Source organism: Spermophilus citellus, assembly GCF_964194105.1.
Source record: "Spermophilus citellus genome assembly, chromosome: X".
Classification (NCBI taxonomy): domain Eukaryota; kingdom Metazoa; phylum Chordata; class Mammalia; order Rodentia; family Sciuridae; genus Spermophilus; species Spermophilus citellus.
The window spans coordinates 16794159-16817492 of NC_138190.1; the positions used below are offsets into that span (position 1 = coordinate 16794159).

The 23334-nt window shown below is 35.9% G+C and overlaps 1 protein-coding gene across 2 annotated transcripts in view; it reads left to right on the forward strand.

Moving 5' to 3' along the window:
* The window catches only part of PHEX (phosphate regulating endopeptidase X-linked), a 201883-nt gene that overhangs the window by 121145 nt on the left and 57404 nt on the right, over positions 1-23334 (forward strand). For both annotated transcript variants that reach the window (XM_081277212.1, XM_081277213.1), the window contains 2 exons: positions 6463-6540; positions 14980-15083. In XM_081277212.1, coding sequence (XP_081133338.1) covers positions 6463-6540; positions 14980-15083 — 182 coding nt within the window. The remainder of the gene's footprint in view (positions 1-6462; positions 6541-14979; positions 15084-23334) is intronic.

A 23334-nucleotide genomic window follows, 5' to 3' on the forward strand; every position in this document is an offset into this window, starting at 1 on the left:
GTAGTGTACAACTAATATTTATTCATTGTGTGCTCTGGACCAAGACATAAAAAATGTCTTCTGTGCAATATCATCCTGAACTCTTAACAGACAACACTATGAAATAGGTCTTAATTGTTTTCTTCAAACTATATATGATGAAAAGGAGAGTATATAAGGATTACATTTGACTACAGCTAAAGGAAAACATGATACCTAATGCCTCAAACAAATAAATGTTTTATTTTCCTCACATCATAGAGAAGAGGGAGAAACAGTCCAGGCCTTATACACCAGCAACTTTCAGACATTTTAAATATAGACATTTAATACAGAATTAATACATTAGATTGCTATTAGTCACTCACATTTTAAAAACTATTTTTTATTGCTGCATTATAATTATACATAATAGTGGGATTCATTGATATATTTGCACATGCACATAGTGTAATTTGGTCTGTTTCCTTCCCTGATGCCTCCTCTTTCCCTCTTTTCTTCCTCCCCATGAACCCTTTTCTCCACTCTACTGGTCTCTCTTCTGTTTTCATGAGGTACCTTTTCTTTCCTTTTTTCTCTCTAAATTCTACACATGAGATAAAATATATAACCCTTGACTTTCTGCATCTGGCTTGCCTCACTTAGCAAGGTATTCTCCAAGTTCCATTTATTTTCCTGCAAATGACATAATTTGGTGGTTCTTTATAGATGAGTAGAACTTAATTGTGTATATATAACCCATATTTCTTAATCCATACTTTTTTTAAGAGAGAGAGAAGAGAGAATTTTTTAATATTTATTTTTCAGTTTTCGGTGGACACAACATCTTATGTGGTGCTGAGGATCGAATCCAGCGCCCTGCACATGCCAGGCGAGCATGTTACCACTTGAGCCACATCCCCAGCTCCTTAATCCATTCTTCCATTGACAGAGACCTAGGTTGGTTCCATAATATGGCTATTGTGGATTATGCTTCCATAAATATGGATATGCATGTATCTTTGTAGTATGTTTGACTTGAGTTCTTGTGGATAAATACCAAGGAGTGCTATTGTGGGTCATATGGTTGTTCCATTTCTAGTCTTTTGAGCCACTCACATTTTATTAAAAATTTATCTGAGGCCCCAGTAATTAGCTACCAGATGTCATCATCTGTTCATCCTGTCATGTTTACCATGTAGGTTTCTTCATGTTTATTGCCTTGTGGTTACAAGATATGTCTTCTACCTCCAGCATCACATTCCAGAAAGGAAGAAGAAGAAAAGCTAAAGCAGTTGTTTTCAATTGGAAATGATATCACCCCCAGGGGGAATTTTAAAATATCTAGACATATTTTTGGTTGTCACAACCTTTTTTGCAGGAGTTGGGGAGATATTTGATAGTGGAATTTAATGTATAGAAACCAAAGGTGCTGCCAAACATCCTACAGTCTACAGGCCAGTCCCCCATAAGAATTATCTAGCCGAAAATGTCTGTAGTGTTGAGGTTGAGAAACGTTGGACTAAAGACAGGAAGCACATGCCACTTGACTCTGTTCGCTATTAAAATGGATCCTTGGAAGTTCAGCAAGGATTTTTAATTATATATCATTTGCCCAAGTGTCATGCCACAGCCAAATTCAGCTGTGAAGGAAGCAGGTGTTGCAGCCATTTTTTTTTTTTTTTGGTGGGTCCATTATCATACTGAGCAGAATTTGGGTCTTGATAGTAAGAGGGGAAAAAAGGGAGAATAGATGTTGGGTAGGCACTAGAAAGTATTTACTTTAGAGAAGTACTTTTTTTAAAGAGAGAGAGGAGAGAGAGGGAAAGGGAGAGGGAGAGAGGGAGAGAGGGAGAGAGGGAGAGAGGGAGAGAGGGAGAGAGAGAGAGAGAGAGAGAGAGAGAGAGAGAGAGAGAGAGAGAGAGAGAGGACTTTTTTTAAATTTATTTTTTAGTTTTCGGTGGGCACATCTTTATTTTATTTGTATGTGGTGCTGAGGATTGAACCCAGTGCCCCATGCATGCCAGGCGAGCGCATTACTGCTTGAGCCACATCCCCAGCCCCTTGAAGTACATTTTTAAGGTCATGGAAGTGGTGAAGAGTTGCTGGAGCCTCCTCTACTGAGGAAGGATGTCCAGTCAAGTGCAGCTCCTCTCCAAGTGTCTGTAGGAATAAGGGATGGAAATGTATATACTGGATGTAAAAACCTTTGAGTTTTTGACCATCCTCAAAGAACTAAGAAAATATAACTTGTATGATATAACATGCAATGTATTAAATATTCATACTTATATTGTCTCAGGTCTTGCGTTTCATTCTTATCCATGTAACCAGAGGGATAATTGATTTCAGACCTGCCTCCTAATATTTTGCCCTATAACAAACCATCAAATTATTAGTGCTTTATATATCCAATTCTGGAAATTTTACCATAAAAAGTGATGTGATCACTATCTGCCTTAGGGTTCATGCAGGAAAACAGGTACTTTTCTAAATATATCAAGCAGGAAAATGTTCAGCACAGGGAATTGGAAGATTATGCAACCATTGCAGGGCTGGGAAGTGAAAAGTAGGGCCTGCTTATAATCTCTGCTGCCTGCACACCAATGGGTCTTCCCTAGGAGAATGCCTGGCAGTTGCTGGCAAAGTGTAGATACCCATGCACTTGCCTTTGACTACCAACAATGAATAAATGTTGTTTCCTCTTCTGTCTTCCCAGTGGCCTGTGAGTGCTTCTCATTGGCAGTCTAACCTGGAACCATGCTTCATGGAATTTTGAAAGATGCAGTTCTGAAGCTTCTCAGGGAAAAATGTAGAGTGGGGTGCCTGGGAGGATGTGGAATTTACAGTAGTAAGCTCTGGCAGAAGAAGCATTTGAATCTGAATACAGGCATATGTTCACATTTGAGAAGAAGAACATTGCATTTATTTGTTAGCAATGTTGCTACTGGTATTATTACCTTATTTTAGCTGTGTATCATTGGGAGGTAAATAGGGATTCTTCATATCTGGTCTGATTTGCTTCAATTCATGGTGATGCTAAATAAATAATAAGAAAGAATTCAATGGCTTGCTTATACAGTACAGAAGGTAATATGTTCTGTGAGACATCATAGTACAGTGGGGGTCCCAGAGAATGAGGTTTGAAAAACAATGCATAATTTACCAATTTACCAGCATGCTCTAGAAAGGCCAGTGTTCAGACAGCAACTGTGGATGAGTCAGCTTGTTTATTTCTTATTGGAGAGGGAGTACCGTGGGAAAAACTATCCATAGCTCTTTATTTGCTACAGTTATACACATGACTTGTGGTGGACTGCAAAAATACAGTGAGAAATTAAGTACAATGAGGGAAATAAAAACAGTTTCAGAACAAGGTAACCTATAGACATATGATATATTGTTTTGTGTTTGGTGGAGACTCGTAACCTCCAGTTATTTACTGTTTGGGTCACATCAAGCTTTTAGTGTGTGTAACTTACAGGGTAGAATTTGATCTGTGCTATATTTGAGTCTGTGGAACAGCAAAACCCATCATGACTGTGTCCTACGGCCCTTGTAACATCCTCTCTGTCTTGAGTTGCAGGTTTCTGCTGATATTTAATATTTGGATTATCTTAAGGAAGATAAGGAAAATGTACTATCTTATTCTTTTTATTTCTTGAGTGAGGAAAATTGAAAAGGACTAGGGGAAAAACTCATTACCAAGAGCAGTATGCAAAAGTCACCCATTTGCATTGCTACTTTGCTGGATTAAAACCAATGTTTTTGGCATGCCTAGGTCTTATGCTGGTCATCTGGAAGCAGATCTGGAGATGAGGATGTGTACACATATAATTTATTAAAGGGATCTTAGGGGATCTGGCCAGGACCTTGATGATGTACTCACATCACTCTGGTGAGCTGCTTTTATGTTTTTGTGAAACCCAGAATTAGAGGAGTGAGGGGAAAATATTTTTTACATGGAACTGTAATGTTTCTCTGGAGCAAGGGCTGGCAAACTTTCTCCAAAAGGCCCAGATAAAATTTTGAGTCTTTGTATGCCACAGGGTTTCCATCCCAACAAGTCAACTTCAAAGTTGTAGTACAAAAGCACACATACAAATGGGTGTGGCCATGTTCCAATAAAACTTTATATAAAGAGACAGGGGAAGAGGTCTGGGGTTTGGCCCAGGGGCCATAATGTACCAATTTCTGCTCTAGAGACCGCTGACATGTGCCTAAGGTGATTTTCCCCCTTTATCTATTCTCTGTATACTGCAAAACATAGAGGTTACTTAGTACCTTTGTCTATCAAAAAGATTGTTGCGATGTTATTATGTATCTCAAATTATTCTGGACCCCCTTCCTCCAATCTTTCTGTTATTCTGACCATCACAATGTTGCACAGATAATCTTCCTGAAGCACAACTCATCTCTTTTTATTCCCCTGATAAAAATATTTAGCTATGTTTTAGCTGTAAAATAAAATATAGCCTCATTAGCATGGCATTCAAGTATCCCAGTGATCCCTGTGATTCATTTGTTTCCTGTATTCCTGTCCGTTTTTCATATTTATTTAAATTGTCAGATGTAGAGAACAGTCTGTGTCCTGCTCTAAGTTACTGTATTTTTACCCTGAGTTATACCCTTTTATATAGAATGGCAGTGTATCCTGAGCTACTCCATTTTGAGTACAAGTCCTAAGGCAGAATGACTTGGCATCTTGTCTGTGCAAGTGAATAACCACCAAGTGTTGGATACACAGAGTAACAGTTACCTCTCAAAGAGCAATCCCTACCTGTCTAGTTACTGTCCAGACCATCAGATTTCCTTACTTTCTCATTGAGGTGCCATGGTCCACTATAGGGGACCTTCCAATTCCATACCTCAACAACTATAGGCAGCTCAGAAACAGAGACCATCATTTTATACATGGTGCTGTTTTCAGGTAGCCTGGAGGCCTAGGGAATAAGTTTCAGGATAGGTTTAGTTTTTCCTTTCTGAACCCTGATGTTGAAAGGAGGGTGGCAAGTGACTCTCAGGGTCAGCAAACCCAGAGCTCTGAGTTTGGAAGCAGCTATACCTACCGACTAAGCTCCCTGGGTGGCACAGTGGTTGATAGGCAGTTGGTTTTTTTCAGCAACACCCTCAACAAGTCACGTGGGATGACCTGAAAGATGCTGCTCTTATACAAAATGGAGTAACTCAGGACAGGGTGTTCTGTACATCAGATAAAATTATTTATATATTTATGGTATATATCAGGATATTGTGATATATGTATATATTATAGAATGGCTAAATCAAGGTAAGTAGCATATGCTCGACCTCACATTTATCATTATTTTGGTGATAAGAACATTTAAAATCTACTTTTAGCAATTTTCAAGTATATGACATATTGTTATTAACTGTAGTCACCATATTGTACAATAGATCTCCTAAACTTAGTCCTCTTATCTAACTGAATTTTGTATCTTTAACCAACATCTAGCCAAGTCCAACCCCTAACCCCTAACCCCTAACCCCTGGTAACTATCATTTTATCTGCTTCTGTGAATTTGGGCTTTTAAAAATTCCACAAATGAGGAAGATCACGTGGTACCTATCTTTCTGTACCTGATTTATTTCACTTAATACAATGACCTCCATTTCCATCCGTGCTGTCCCAAATGATAAGATTTCATCCTGTTTTATGGGGGAATAGTATTGCATTGTGTATATGTATCAATTTATTTATCCATTCAACAACTGATGGACACTGTTTTTTTCCATTCCTTGGCTCTTGTGAATAGTGCAGCAGTGAACATGGGAGTGCCAATGTGTCTTTGACATACTGATTTCATTTCCATTGGATATATACTGAGGAGTGGGATTGCTGGATCTTATTGCTGGATGTCCTTGCTGTTTTGTAGTTCTATTTCTAATTTCTTGAGCGGCCGTCATACTGTACCATAGTGATTGTACCAATTGACATTTCTGCCACCACAAGCAAGGATTCTCTTTTATTCACATCCAACAATTTAAGCTTGTCTTTTTGATAATAGCAACCTAGCAGGTGTGAGATAATATCTCATTGTGATTTAATTTGCATTTCTCTGATGATTGTGATGTTGGAATATTTTCTTCATATACTTGTTGGATGCATACATCTACTTTTGAGAAATGCCTTTTCAGATTCTTTACCCATTTTTAATTCTAGTTACTTTCTTGAGTTACTTGAGTTTCTTATGTAATTTTGGATATTAACCTTTAATCAAATATATGGTTCATAAATATCTTCCCTCTCTGTCTTTGCTTGGTTGTTATTTCTTTTTTTTTTCTGGAATATTCCTCTTCTCCCTGTATTGAGGGCAGAGACTAACTTTTGTTTCTTTTTTGTTTTGTCCTTCACAGTGGTTTGCATGTAGTAGATATTCAGTAAATGGAGTTTCCAGATGAAGATTGCATTCCTTCATCCTGTAGTTATTAATGATTTAAGTGCTGAAACTCTGACATCATTTTTCTTTTTCCTTTTTATAGGCAAGAGCTGTTTTGGCAAAAGTTGGCTACCCTGAGTTTATAATGAATGATACTCATGTTAATGAAGACCTCAAGGCAGTAAGTGCTAAATTTACTGTATTTTTTTTCCTGGCAAGTTTTACTGGCCTTATGCCTTTCAACTAACCCAAGTCCAAGCAATTAAACCTGGTGGTGCCAGAAAGTACCAACTTTTGATTAATTCCTTGGCTAGATATGAACCTGAATATGCCAGGCGTATCACGAGATTTAGAGCAGATTCAAAATAAAGGAAGTGTCAGAAAGAATGCATAGCTGAGTGAACACCATAAAGCAAAGGGAGTTAGATTTGGCCTAATTTGATCATAAAGAAAAGAATTAAACAAATCAAGTATTTTACAATTAGTGGGCATGTTCTAATGGTGAATGCATCATGTTTATATTAAATACTTTTTATTTACTTCATTCATATTAAGTGAAAAGTAATAAATCTGCCTAATGGGAGTTAACTTCATTAAACTTTATGACTGTTTTGGCAAATTAAATACATATACATATGACTATAATTTATTGTGAGTTGGATTGTATGTTTGTAATGAATAATAGTAATAATTCTTTTTTATTCTAATATTTTGGAGCATGTATTTTATAGTAGAAATATTCATTATAGGTCTTTCTAATCACAACCACTGTTATTGTATTTCTTATAAATAGTTCTGGTAAAGTATTTTTATTCCTCACAGGGGGAAAAAAGCTACTATTTTTACCATTCACTAGATTTTCTTGAAAAAGTAGCCTTTAAATAACTATGGTTTTGAGGTGTAGCTTTTTCCTGAAATTGTGGCTCGACAAGTGGCATATCTATAATTAGTCTGAGCTTTGTGGACAAGCATCAGAATTTTATAAGGGCATTTAAAGCGAGAGAAAAATCTCATTTAAAATTTTCTCCATTGAGCTCTAAGATATGGCCTTGCAAAGTATTGATCCACTTTTTCTGGAGGGAAATAATTCTGTTTTCCAGTATCTTAAAGCTCAGACAGCCTATCTTATGCACCATTTTGATGATGCTGAAAACCTCATTATTTATATGGTAATTAAAAATACTCAAGCACTTTATACATTCATGTACATTATCTTCTAATTCATACAGTGATGAAGAGAATATGTTTATGCTCATTTTGTATAGAACATAAGAGACTCAGAGAAGTTTAGTGATCTTCTTGGTGCCACACACAGTATCAGAGCCAGGACTGAAATCTAGGTTCAGGAAACTTTGGTTGCAGCAGCTTTACTAGAGCTGATGAGAAGGAAAATGGAAGAGGGTATGCCATATTGTTAAGTAGTCAGGAGCCTAGAGACAGTGGCCCGGGTTTGAATTTTGCCTCTTCACTGCCTAATTGTTTGATCTTGTGCAGGTTATATAACTCTAGTTAGCTTCCTTTTGGTTGTCTGGATACAGGAGTTAATAATCAAGCCTTAGTATTAGTAGGCAGATGAGACTATATGATTGTGGAAGCACCTAGTACAATGTCTGGCACATAATAGGATATATATATTAGTCTTGTGGATCAATATGAGAACTTTGCTAGTAAGAAGAGCATCAACAGAGCATGAAGTATCTTAGAAGGAGAACCTGGACAATCATGTGCAAGTGGTAAATATGTCAAGTCAGGATATGGAGGAAGAAATTGAAGAAGCAGTTAGGTATATCAGTTATGAACATGAACCCTGGAGACAGACTGCATACAGTGAAATCCCTGGTCTGCCACTTACTATCTCTGGGACCTTGGATAGGTTGTGGATCCTTTCTGTTCCTCAGTTTTCTCATCTGCAAAATGAAGATGATAATAATTTCTACCATATAGGAGTATTTGAAGTGTTTAGAGCTGACTCTGGCACATAAGCACAAACAAAAGTATCAGCTATGACATCTTCAATTTGCACTTATGATAGTGGATTATTTTGGTTTGGAAAAAATCATCATGAATTAACTCATGCAGTATCCAGGTCCCTCAAATTGATTTAAAAGGCTTTACAGATGGAACAGTCCCAAGCTTTAATCAAATCATGTAGCATTCAGGGCTCGCTCACAATTTTCGGTTGATCAAGTTTTGTTGGCAGTCTGTGATTGTCTAAGTTGAGAGACCTGATTTAAGAACTCATTGAATGCAGTATCTTTTGTGAAAAGAAACCAGATACCAAACAGGATATGCTAGATATGCTTCTTCATTTCTCCAGGGCCTGAAATGAAGCCATTAGACACCAAGATTTTTAAGTACTTTTGTGCAGAAATGGCTTTCATCTGACTCATTGCCAAAGCAGACAAAATTACACCCAAGAGTTTCTAACCGTGAACAAAATCCAAATACATGGAGTAAAAAGATATTTGTGTTCAGAAACTGATAGAGGAGATGAATAAAACCCAACCTGAAAATAGGATAAACAATGATGTGATAGAATATAATAGTGTCACTGAGGTTAATAGCAAAAGGACTGGAGTATTGCTAGTATACAATAGGACTGTGTTTTCAGTTTTAGAGACATGTAGATAAGGACTACTTCAGGGCCTATGAGAAATTTCTGGGAATATAAGCTGTGAGCATGAAAGGCTGTTACAAATGAAAAGTGGTGTGCTACATTTGACACTGGTGAAGATATGATTCATCAGGTACACATACAAAAGGAAAGAGGAGTGAGATTAGGTGATGGATCAGATGAAGGTCAAGGAGAAAGATTGCAAACTGAAGTTGGGCTCATATGGAGATAAGAGCAAATAAAAAAAGAATTGAGAGGCAAAAGAATCAGAGAATTTTATTTTTATCTGAGGATAACAAGGTAAACTGAGATACCTCACAAAGCATTTCTGCACAACAATACTCTCACAGTTTTTGAAAAGAACAAGAAGAAAGGAAATGCCTTTATTTGAACTCACATCAGCATGCAGGAAAGCCTATTAGTTAGTTTAACAAAGTAGGAGCCAATCTGTTTTCAAATTAGCCTTATAAATATGTATTCTATTTCATTGATCCTTAATGGAAATAGACTCAAGAGTGAGTTTTATACCAATTTTGGCAAGATTGCTGTATCATCCATGAGAACAAAAAGCATACTAGGATCTCACTGAGTTGCTTAGGGCCTTGCCATTGCTGAGGCTGGCTTTAAACTTGTGAATCCTCCTGTCTCAGCCTCCCAAACTGCTGTGATTACAGGCATGTGCCACTGTGCCTGGCTTGAACAGGAATTTAATATAGGAAATAAGTTGAAAGACAAAGAATGGGAAGGGGAGGTAAACTAGAGATTCATAACTTTAGGAAGCAGCTACCAACCCTGGGCCTACGGACATAGAAGAGAGGATGTGGAGAGCAGAGGAGGAACTGCCACTCCAGAGCTGCTGGCCTATGGAGGAGGGACCAAACATTCTTCCAAAGTCATTGTCATAAGGAAGGAGGAGATGGGCAAAAGAGAGGGAGAGGACTGGAGAGCAAAACATCCCCCCTCCTGCCACCCACTGATTTACCCCCAGTGCCTTCAATGCAGGAAAGCAATTGACAAAGGAGTTTGAGAAACAGAATGTTCAGATTCCTAGGTCCCCCAGCATTACTAAACAGAGTGGAAAGGTAGCTGAGTCATTATAGGCAAATAACTAAACACAAGAAGGCCCTTCATTCATTTATTTTGTGAAAACGACTGGAGAACTGCAGTAGGGCTTCTGGTCAGAATCATAGCTGGACTCCATTTACTTAGCAGACTTGGAAATGAGTAAAGTTTCAGAGATCAATGCTGTGAGTAATACACACACTTATACATATATGTATACATATCATATAGATAGATATTATGTGAACCCACATTATATTCTCTGGGGTGGGAACATTGTGTGTGTGTGTGTACACGCATGCATGTGTATGTATGCATGTAAATGACAGTATCACTATGCAAGAGTGTGGTGATATTTGGATGGAATTCTCTAGAAAAAGAGGTGGTTAAAATATGAAAATAACTCTTTACAATTTGGCAGAAAACAAACAAAACAAAACAAAAAATATTTCGCTCATGTTTCTCTAGTGACTGGTTACTGTGACATTGGAGAGCCAAGAATAGGTTCTAGAGGTCTGTAATATTTCTGTGTGTGTCTCTGTATACACACATGTCATTTATGAGCAAAGCCATCTAAGCACACCAGTTTTGCATATTGCTCTGCTGTTTAAACAAGGAAAATCTAAATATAATATCTGGATTCCATTAAGCATTCAGAAAATTATCTGAGGGCCTAACACATGATCTTTTTAGATATTTAGATATATCTCTGAGTATCTTTAAAGGATTTAAGTTAAAGGAGAGGTGCATTAGAATGTTTATTTCCATTGGTATGTGTAGTTTCTTATAAACATATCCTTACTCTTTACAAAGAAGCTGAACATATTTCCTTGTTCTACCCTTGCTATATGCTTCTTAACTTCGTGGGAGAAGGCAGTAATAACTTCATTCTTCCATTTATTATGAAACATTTGATGCTTGGCATCCAGGCCAGAATTTCCAAGAAGAGAAATCCAAGTTCCCATGAATTTTATAATCTGGAAAGCTATTCCTAAGAAATGACATGGGAACCTAATTAGTTCCCCAAAGGTCACTCCATTGAAAGGTCAAGAGATAGAATTGATTGAAAGTCATTATCAACTTGACCTAGATTTTTTCCCAGTAACTGAAAGGACAAGAGGCTTTTGAGCTAATTATTGTCCCTAGCAGAGGTTACATTTTTTTTTGGAGATAACAAGTGATTTAAATATTCATGCACATTTTTATTGCTATTTCTATAACAACAAACATAACTTTCCTTATCATTGCTGGGTTTTGAGTTTTTTTTCTCATCCAAGGGCCTTCTGAAATATTTGAAATTGTCAAAGTGTTATCACATGGAAGAAAATTTGAGAAATAGAAGAAAGGAACTAAAAAGTACCCACAATATTGGTACTTGACCATAATAATGTATATTTCCCTTAGAGTGTACTGTTTTATCTATTACTATATAGCTATAATTGATGTTTATATAGCATTTAATACTGATGTTTACAGTTAACCTTATTTTGGCACTTTCTTCCATAGCCTTTTACCGTTAGTTTAATAGCTATACAGTATTTTATTAAGTAAACCATATGATGATTTTATTTAATCACTACTTCTATTCCAGTTTCTAATTCTTATCTTCTCCTCCTTCTTCCCTGTACTCATTTTGTTGAATTACTGAGTTTCTTATAAGAACCAATGAAAATAACATTGAAGTAGGGGCCAAATGATTTGGGCTGTGTGGCTTTGCCTAGATCCATAGTCTCATTATACCTATTTCCTATCTATCATATGTGAATAATGACTGCCCCTCTTACCTCCAAACACTTTTGTCTTCGAAGTAAGACTTGATCCCCATTACTTGTGATTTCCATTAAATTAGTGCAATGCATAAATTAAGCCAGTCTAAGAAAAGACAAATATTCACCATTTAATAATTAAAACAATATAACAATTGTCCTTCTAAATGTATATAAGCTGTGGCAAATTGTAATGTGTTACAGTTACGTTTTACTCTGAATGATTATTTTTGTGGGTACAGTAGAACTTTATTTATTTATAGTGTTCTTAGATTGGAATTATTTTCTTTGGAAGTTTTGAGATGGTTTTATCTTTAATGTCTATGGACCAAACTTAGTGTCAAGTTAGTGATGATGATGATGATGATGATGATGATGATGATTTTGTGGTGCTGGGGATTGAACCCAGGGCCTCATGCATGCAAGGCAAGCACTCTACCAACTGAGCTGTATTCCCAGCCCCTGGTGTTGTTTTTTAGATGGAATGGGAAAGTATCACAATTAGTAAACTTTTCTAAAAGTAAAAACTGACTTCAGTAATATTTCAAAAAATAGTTATTATTTTTAAAGGAAATACTTTTGGGAGAATTTCCCAATGTTCTGAACCCAAAAAACATATCTGAATTTTATTTCAGTTACAATAATGTTTTAAAGGTCTTGGCAGGGCTATCTTGGAAAAAAACAAAAGCTGAAAAAAGCTCAGGTTTGAACAATGGACTCTTTTTCTTTTTGTGGTACTGGGGATTGAACCTAGGGGTGCTTTGCCACTGAGTTACATTCCACAGCCCTTTTAATTTTTATTTTGAGACAGTCTTGCTAAATTGCTGAGGTTGGCCTCAAACTTGCAATCCTTCTGCCTCTTCCTCTTGAGTAGCTGGGATTACAGGCATGCACCTGGACATATCTTTCAATTATATTATACAAGAATGTCTTAGGAAAGCTAGTTAAGGCTATTTCCTAAAGCAAGATGCTTTCTATGTTTCTTTTGAAGCTAGGAGAAAACCTCTATCTTAAAATAAAAATCAATTAGAAGATTTCTTTTTTATTATGAACCATTTCTAACATTGGGACAATATGTAAAATAATGTTTTGAACACATTTATCTTCAAAAATATTATTGAATAGCTTTTATACATGCATACACATTTAATTTATTATTATTACTATTATTATTTTAGAGAAGGGGATCTTATTGTATTGCCCAAACTGGTCTAGAACTGGTGGGTTCAACTGATCCTCCTGCCTCAGCCTCCTGACACATATGCATGTGTCACTGTGCCCAGAATACACATACATTTTAAATGGATAAAATAGATACATTTTAAATTCAATGTCTAATTCTTGATCTGATTTCCTTCCTCCTTACCTATGTCCTTCCCTGGATATAAATGGTACTGTGAAATCAATCTTAATCATTCCTATGTATTTCTTTATGCTTTTGCTATATATGTTTGTGTCCATAAACAGCATATAGTATTGTTTCACGTGTTTTAAAATTTTAAATCTTCTCATACAACTTATTTACCTTATTTTTCAGATTATTTCATGTTCATGCATATATAACATTGATTTAAAACACTGTATTGTTTTCTATGAATATACAATGATCTATTTATCACGCCCCCCCTTCCCTGCTGAAACACTTTAAGAAAAGGACAATTTAAACTTATGTCTTTATAATTTATTGGCCAAATAGAATATTAAGGGTGCTGGGAATTGATACTTCCACTCCTCCCTTTCTCAGTGTGCTTTCAGTTATTTTACATTTTCTTTTATACCTGCTCCCATTGAAAGATTTTTAAGGTTGTTGACATAGAAAACTTATTGAAACACAGATGTTGTCTGTGGACACAATGAGTGTACACCGCCACCATGAATACCCACTCTATGTTAGAGAGGAACTAAATGTGAGCCAGGTATTGGCCAACAAATAGGTGACATGTCAAGTTGGTAACTATCAAGTTGTGTATATGTATGTATATGTATTCATATGTACGCATTTACTGTATTTTAATTTTTAATTTTAAAAGACTTTGGTTTGAGTTGGGGATATAACTCAGTGTTTGAACACTTACGTAGCATGTGCAAGGCTCTAGGTTCAATCCTCAGCACCAGGAAAAGAAAAAAAAAAAAGACAAACTATGTCTTAAAGTTACCAAAAAAAAATATAGCTAATAATTTGATTACTTTTAGTTTTCACCTATTCAAAAATGTGCTTTCCTTATTTGCTGCAGTTATATATTTTACATTTATTTTTGCCATGGTAATATATTTTAAAATGGAAGCATTAGTTAGCAATACCAGCTATTGCTTTTATTGCTGTACAGATATTATTTAGAATCTATAGGTTAAATATTGCTGATTTTGTAGATGAAATGTATTAGTATTGAAAGTGTTTGCTATTTCCTTCCAAAAAACCAAAAAGAAAAAAGAAAAAAAGGAACACAATAATTATGTCAATTTTCCTATCTTAGTAGACAACATTATTGTGAGCTACCAACTTCCTGTATTCCCTTGCAAAGTATAATCTATGATTTTCCTCTGTAATTTCATTAATTTTTAGTGACCAGAGCCTTTTTGTATTAATAGATAAATTCTCTTAATAATTAAATTATTCTGGTGACTTCTTTGTGCTTAGGGTGGAAAATAGGGTCTCTGAATTGGTTTCATTTTTTTCCTTTATGAACAAATGCCGATTACAGTAAATTGGATTTTAACATTTGACTAAATCATCATCTATAAACTAAATGAGGTTTCAGCTGACTAAACTGAATGTTATTAGAAGAATCTTAGGTGACAAATAAGGTCCACATTTTAGAAAGATCAAGAACTTGTGAGCCAAGAAATTTCAAACCTAAGATGATATGTTCTGTAAAGGTTAAAGTAGATTTTTCATTTATAAAGTAAATGGAACACATTGTTAATGACTGTAGCTTCTTGTGTTTTTCTTAACTGTGATCCAGAAATGACCATATTGATTTTTGAGCTTTTATGTTAAAAGAAAATCACTGAGATTAAATTTCACGGCTTTGTGAATCCTGGGTTAACCAGTAACGGCTGAGAGATGCTGCAAGGGCCGTAGCTTCTCTGCTGGTTGCTCCTTCATGTGCTCAAATCTATTTTTAGTGTCATCTCTTATCTCCACTTACAACAATGTATTATGTTTTTTTTTTTTCAGATCAAATTTTCAGAATCGGACTACTTTGGCAATGTTCTGCAAACCCGAAAGTATTTAGCACAGTCTGATTTCGTCTGGCTAAGAAAAGCTGTTCCAAAAACAGAGTGAGTATTCAAAGAAAAAAAAAGTGAAATAGATAAATACTTTGGGAGGTGGAATCTCTTAGATTAAACTTTGTAATTCCCCTCAAGTTAGAGTAGCTAGATTGCCAGTTGTTTTGCTTTAGCAAAATCTGTGTCATGTTTAGCCAACTCTTATTTCTGATATTATATGATTCAGATCTTCATTAACACCTATCAGAAGAAGGCTTACTAGGGTGCTAACATTAAAATTATTGCTAGATCTAGTTGTAAACACACACACACACACACACACACACACACACACACACATATATAGCAAGAATATTTCTCTAGATTTTCACACTCAGTTGGAAACTTTTCAATCTTAAAAAATAATAAATATTTTAGAAATGAGTATGATTAGACATGTAAAAATGAATAATTTGGGGGCTGGGGTTGTATCTCAGTGGCAGAGTGCTTGCCTAGCATGTGTGAGGCACTGGATTTGATTCTCAGAACCATATATCAATAAATAAAATAAAGGTCCTTTGACAACTAAAAAGTATTCTAAAAATTGAATAATTTTGAAGCATCTAGAAGATATTTGTTGAGGTGTAATGCATATCAAAGAACTCAGAGCTATATTATTTCTATTAGAATAGCAGCTAAGATTTGTCTTCTTCTGTCTATAAGAACATTCCCTATTGGTAGGAGAGTTTCCTTAAACACTTTGATGATGATGATGATCATCATCATAGCAGCTAACAGTTATTGTGTGTTTACAATATGCCAGGAAGCACTTCACAATTTTTAATTCATTTTATCCTCATGTCACTTCTGGGAGGTAGAAGTACAGTTACCCATATTTTACAACTGAATGAAAACCTTACAATTGAGAAATTCTTCAGCTCAGATTTAGATTACTTTTTGTTCTGCCTTCTGGTGCTTTTGGTTCTGGGACTAGATTCTATTCTACTGTGGTCCATTTCTCCAGTGTTTTATCTTTTCTCTTGGTTATCTAGGTTGGATAATTTCTATTGATCTGTTCTTAGCTCCAGAATTTCCTTTTCTTTCTTTTTTTTTTTGTAGTTTCTGCTTCCCTGTGATTATTTATTGAGTCACTGTCATATTTATCATGAATTTTTTGAATGTAGCTTAATTTTTTGAACTAATTTATAATGGCTACTTTCACATCTTTGCCAAATCCAGTATCTGGGCTCACTTAGAGTCAGTTGCTATTGATTGATTCTTTTATACTTTTTCTTTGCATAACATAATTTTTTGTTGTTGAAAATGACATTTTAGATGATGTAGGAACTCTGGATTCTGATTTGTTTTTCTAAGGCTTTTCTTAGAGTGACTTTGCTGGAATTACACTACAGAATTTATATCTTCTGTACTAAGGAGGTGTGGATATTTTGCTCAGTTTTTTAGTTCTTATTTTTTATTCCTGATGATTACCCCCGTGTTTCCACAACTTAGTGCTCAGCCAGTGATTAGGGCATGGCTATGCTCACCCACCTCCAGCCTGTTGGGCTTCTACCCTGTGCCAGTTGCTCTGTGTGTAGGCTGGGAGTACCTTCAAAGTCACAGCCAGCACTCCATCTGCCTTGGATTTTACCTTCTAGTGGGTTCTCTCTGGTCTCCCCTGTATATATACCTAATTTCCTACTCAACCAGGGATATGTGGAGTGCTTATTTAGCTTTTGTTTGACCTTTAGTTTCAGGGTCTCTTTTTTAAATTTGAGTCTGGGTTTTCTTCATTCATTTTCCACCAAGTTGGCCATTTTTAGATGACAAAGCTTGCAGATTTAACCCCATAGTCCACTTTTTTTTTTTTTTTTTTACCTTGGCTGATACTTAGTTTCTAGATCTTTGGCTGGTTATTTTGATATTTTTTTGTCACTTTTCAACTCCCTACTCTGTCTTGGATTGTAGGGTCTCTAATCCCCTGTACCCAGGCTTAAGCACTCTATGCTCCCATCTGGCCATCCCTGCCCTCTGCCTTTCAAATTTTTGTACAACATACATCTGTGAGGATACTTGTAAGTTATTCCCTTGAAGGAATAGACCCAAGCTAGATCACTCCTCTACCTATCTCTGACTCCAAACAAAAGCATCAAAGAAGAAAACAGATAGCTTTAAAATTTCTTTGGTAATGATAGATAATTGTCTAAAGATAATTGTCTGCTGCCTTGGGTTCTTTCCTCTTATCATATTATGTCTTAGTCTCCCTATCCTGTTTAATCCTCAAACTAAACTACACAATAGAAATTTTAGATTTAGGGCTCTAAAATCTGATGACCAAAACCCAATGATTTCAACAATTTTTATTTTTGTAGTGCTGGGCATTGAACCTAGGGCCTTGCACATGCTAGGCAAGTGCCCTACCTCTGAGCTATATTGCATTCCTTAGCAAATGATTTCTAATATCTTTATGACCATCTCCATACAGTAGGATTGTTATAGATATAAGCAAATCATTCTGCCCTTTAATTCAGATCAGTTAAAAGTTGTTTTTTTTTTTAATTTGTGGAAAATTCAAGGCTTTACCAAGCAGTGTTTTTGTAACTTTTTATGGTTTTTGCAGGAACTCCTCCATATTAGATATGATGCCAATTTAATTCTTCAATTTCAAAATGTCAGTATTCATTTGGATATGTAGCAGGGCTTGCGCTGCTAATTGAAAAAGTCCTAAATGTGTCATCTTTAACAGTATCTTAAAATACTGATTGGTTGTCAGATTCTAATGCTCTTGACTATTGCTAATATTTTATTCATGCCTTGGAAAAATGCTGAGTGAATTTGTGGGCTTAGGCAAATTGTTTGATATGTGTAGTTTTTTTTTTCTCCATCAGTGGAAAACAAATATAGTCGTTTCTTAGAATCTATGCAGAATTGGTTTCAGAACATCCTACAGATACTAAAATCTGAGGATGCTCAAGTCCTTTATACAAAATGGAGTTGCTTTTGTATATAACCTATGTCCATCTTCTCATATATTTTAAAGCATCTGTAGATTATTTACAATATTTAATACAATGTAAATAGATGCATTACTATATTGTTTAGAGAATAAGGACAAGAAGAAAGTCTGAACATATTGGGTAGAGGTGCATTTTTTTTTTCTGACCTGTGGATGTGGAGAGCTGACTTTACCTCTTTTACAAGGATATTAAATTGGTTTATGTTTAGGGAGAAATCCTCCAAGAATGAATATAGGTATAATACTTTTGATTCTTGTTTTCTCAGATTATGTCTATCTCAGGGTAAACAACATTAAGAGATTTAACCTGTTTGCATGGTAAAATGATATGACAGTCATTCCCTCCCTTCCTCCCTCCCCTCCCCTCCTCCCTCCCCTCTCCTACCCTCCCCTCTCCTCCCCTTCCCTCTGCTTCCCTCTTCCTTCCTTGCTTTCTTCCCTCCCTCCCTCCCTTCCTACCTAAATATCTGGCTGGACTTTGTCAGGCATTGTAGGGAATTTTAGTTTCATGACAGCCATTGGCTTTAATTGACATTTTTAAAGTCTGAAATTCATAAGTTAATCAAGTGGGGATGATTCTGGAGTAGCTCCTCTACACTTTGAACAGCACATCATGATTATATTTCCACAAAACCCTGAAATAACATTTTACTTCTTTGTGGGGATAGGAGATAAATACCCTCTATCTTTCATTCTCATGGAATTCATTTTAGCTACACTAATGTGCATTAAGAATTTTCTAAGGCAATAGGAAATGTCAGCAAGAATGAAATTAATTGGGTGGTCATCCCTGAAGGTACATATTTAGGGGTTGGTTCTCAGAATTGTCACTTCATCAGTTTGCTTAAAAATAGAGGATTTATTTTACTGCTTGGCTTGAGTCAAGAGTAATTTCTTTCCCTCAGGATCTTCTTCTTTGACAGAAATGATTTTAAGCCAGTTTCCCTATTAACTCATTCTCATTCTACTGTGACCAAACATGCCTAGATTCTCTTTCTATATATTTTGGAAAATACATTTTAAAATGCATCAAATGTCTCTACAAATTATGGTTCTGCACAGAATTTTTGTTTGCAAAATCATCTGTAGCACAGAATGTGAGTTATATAAACTGCAAAATATTAGTAAGAAAGAAATAGATACTTGATGGTTTTCCCATTATATATTCTCTAGACTATCTTCAAGTGTTGACAAGTAAAATGTGAAACTTGACTCTAATGTATATCTATTGTATATGGTTCCAAGAAAATGGAGTATGAATGTTATTCCTTCAGATCATTGTATTTTGGCATTACATTCTTTTCATCAGTCCTATTGTCTAGTATTATTTCATCCCCATATATTTTGGGATTTTAAATTTATAGGACTTTTCCCTACCTTATCCATTAAATTCTTTGCTAAACACAGACTGCAGGAGCACCACAAAGACACAGTAGGAAGAATTTAAAGTACTCAAATGATGTTCTTTGTTTATTAAGGTAGATGTTTGCAATATAATAAATTCATCTTAATAGATTAAGTGATTTTCTACTCTGAATGTACCATTTGGACTATTATCTTAACCCATGAGAAACTTAAAATCTTATTGGAAGATAAGTTCTGCAAACTCAAATGCTTTCAGGGTCCAGTCATTGATTCTTTTTTTAAATTTTTTGATACCAGGGATTAAACCTAGGTGCATAAGCACTGAACCACATTCCCAGCCCTTTTATGTTTTATTTAGAGACAGGGTCTTGCTAAGTTGCTGAGGCTGGCCTTGAACTTGTGATCCTCCTGCATCAGCCTCCCAAGCTGCTGGGATTACAGGCATGTACCACCATACCTGGTCCAAGCAGTAATATTTTTAAACCATTATTTTGGGCAAACAAAACTGTTTTCTGGGGGAAATTCAGCCTACTGGGTAGGACTTAATCTGGGGACAGCCAACTTTTCAGTGTTCCAGATATCTATTGCTGCATGACAAACTGCTTCCAAATTTAAAGGGTTAAAACAGCAATAATTGTTTTTATCACTCATGTTTCTGAGTGTCACTAGGCTCAGTTGTGTGGTTCTTGCACATGGTTTTTCATGTAGTTACATTTAGATAGTGGCTGGTGGGAAGAGTTGCCTTTCTCATATCCAATGGTTGATTCTGGCTGTTGGCTGGAACACCTACATATGGCTTCTCCATGTACATTGAGTTTCTTAACAACATGTTGGCTGATAAAGAAACATGAAAGAACAAGTTTCCTGAGAAAGAGAGAGAAAGCATGCTTCGTATACTGGGGTGGGGTTGGGGTTGTATCAGCCTTAATTGCCTAGCCTTGGAAGTCAAACAGTGTCATTCCCACTGCATTTTATTCTTTAGAAGTGAATCATTAAGGCTAGCTCATAATCAAGAGGAGAGGAATTTAGACTCCATCTCTTCATAGGAGGAATATAAAAAAAATGTAAATACACTATAAAACTAGCACAGGTCAATTTACATTAGAGAATGGTAAAACTAAATATATAATAAACTTGGATATAATAAAAGAAATGTATGGAATGTTGAACAGTTGGTTTGGCATAGGCACTAAACAGAAGAAAGAATAGTATCAACATCTGGTAGGATCTGCTGGCGCAGCTGCTTAATATTAGCTCTGGGGATAATCAAGGCTCCAAATGTGCCCCAGAGTCAATAGGAGCTCTGCAGGATCAGGAATGGTAAGATCATGTATCTGAGGTAAGATTTTTAGTCATCCTTGCTAAAGCTTCAGAAGTCCTCAGCAGAGTCTACTTCAGGAATTGGTTATTTGATTTCTTTGTTTTGTCCACCTTTGTCTAGCGTAAGTTCATTTGCTGTTTCAAGCTCATTTATTCTTTGCTAAAGGGAAAGACAGGGGAAGGATGTAAAGAGAAGGAACATAGTGTAGGAATACACAGAGTCTTTTGTGTGTATTATGATTGAGTTGAATGATTTTTAGAAACCAAGCTGAGAGGTGTCTGGATTCTCTTAACCTACAAATGCTGGATTCCTTGGGCAAAGTATTAGCTTCCTATTGCTACTGTAACAAATTACTTCAACTGTAGCAACTTAAAACAACTCATTTGTCTCACAGTTCTGTAGGTTAGAAATCTGGCTTGGCTTGGCTGGTTTCTCTGCTTTGGTTTCAGAAGGTGGAAATCAAGGTGTCAGCTTCTCTAGGCTCTTATTAAGAGTCTCTGAAAAAGCTCATCAAGAATGTTGACAGAATTCAGTTCCTTGGGTTGTAGAACTGAAGTTCTTACTTTAGATGTCTATTGCCTGGGACTCACTCTTAGCTCCCAGGGGCCTTTCTATGGTCCTTGTATAGGGCCTCTAAATCTTAGAGCCAGCAGCAAAAGTGCATCAGATCCTTTTCACCCTTGAAATCCCCTGACTTCTCATCTGCAGTATCTCTTCTGACCTCTCCTGTTGCATCTCTGTCATTCCAGCCAAAAAAGATTGTTGTTAAGGACTCAAGTGTTTAGATTGAGTCTACCTGGATAGTCTGGGAGAAACTCTCCATTTTCAAGTCCTCAACCTTAATTGCGTCTGCAGAGTTCTTTTTGCTATATAAAGCAACATATTCACAAGATCCTGGGGATCACTACAGGTGGCAAGCTCTGTCAGTAAATGTGCTTTCCCTTCTACTTGTTTCCTCAGGAAAGTGTGCCAACCAGTAAGTTTATATTACACATTAGGGCTTAATTGAAATACTGATCCTAAATTTGAGGGAAGAGAATATGCATTTCATGGAAATAAGTCTAAGTTTTAATTTTGACATGAGAGGAGGCACCTTTTTTTTTTTTTTTTGATTTCCAGAAATGTCTCCAGTATAATATAATGTTTAAGAGAACTTCTTAGGTAAGGGTCATATGCTTTCTCTCATTTGTGGAAACTAGAGAGGATAAAGGAAAACAAAGGTAGGGGTAGCTTTTCTAAAAATCAAAGGGACATCAGTAGAAGAAATGAACCAAGGGGTGGAAGGTGCAGAAGGAGGGAGGAAATGCTGGGGAGTGATATTGGCCAAATTATATTGTTATATTATGCACATGTATGAATATGAAACGACAAATCCCATCATTGTGTACAACTATAATGCACCAATACAATACAATGTGGAAAAAAAGTGCTTTGAAGTCACACTAGATCTTAGGCAAGTATGTAATGCTTCTAAATCTAAATTAGTCCATTTCACAGATATAAGTATCCTCATCTGTGAAATGGACTAATATGTCCTGTAGTGACTATAGGAGTAAAACCTTAGGTGCTTAGTGAATGTTTATTAATAATAATAATATGACATATTCATGGACTTCTTTATAGGTAGGAGAAGGTAGGAGTGGATGCTAGAATCAATAGTTGGGTTTCCTACAAGTTTTTTTAAAAAAATATCCTTAGTTTCAATTCTTTTTATTTATTTATTTATTGGTGCTGAGGATCGAACCCAGGGCCTTACATCTGCAAGGCAAGTGCTCTACCACTGAGATACAGCCCCAGCCCTCCTACCAGTTTTATATTAGCCTCATAGCAATAAATTCATTAGACTGGCATAATTATTTTATTAGACATAAGTGAGTAAATTGATTGCTTTGAAGGGGATTCATACAAGTTTTATTTGGTGGTTCTAGGGATGGAACCCAGGGCCCCATCCATGCTACATAGGCACTCTACCATTGAGCTATGCCCTCAGTCCCACACAAGTTTCATTTAGTTTAAGATGAATTATTTGATTTTAATCATGAAGGGCAGTGATTGAAACCCACAAGCATCTACGTTGGGGTTTGGCAAACTATAGCCTGTGGGCTAAATCTTGCCTGCTGCCTGCTTTCATATAGCCCATAAGCCAAGAATGATTTTTACAGATAAATCTCTGATATTGGTTTAAGGATGTGAAGCAATAACTTTAAAGCTCAATTAAGCAAAATGTTATCCCACCACAAAAGAATTCAATTCTTCTCACTAATAGGCTTGCATTACAAAAAATTCTACTAAATTACTATTCTATTTTGAACTCCTTCAATAAAAATTGTGCAAAGTTTGCTATCAAATATCTATATAATACCATTCATTGATTTTGCCTCTTTGCCCACAAAGCTTAAAATGTGTACAATCTGACTTTTTATAGAGAACAAATTTCCAATTCCTGAAGTAACCTGTAAATTTAAGATGAAGTTATAAACTGTTTATAATTGCAAAAGACCTCCAAAATTGCCTACTTTAACTTTATAGCTAAAACTGGACTCCAAGAAGGTCAGTGACTGTTATAAGACAGCTAGTTAATGATACAGACAGATGCAATTGTTAATTCTTTTGCCACTAAA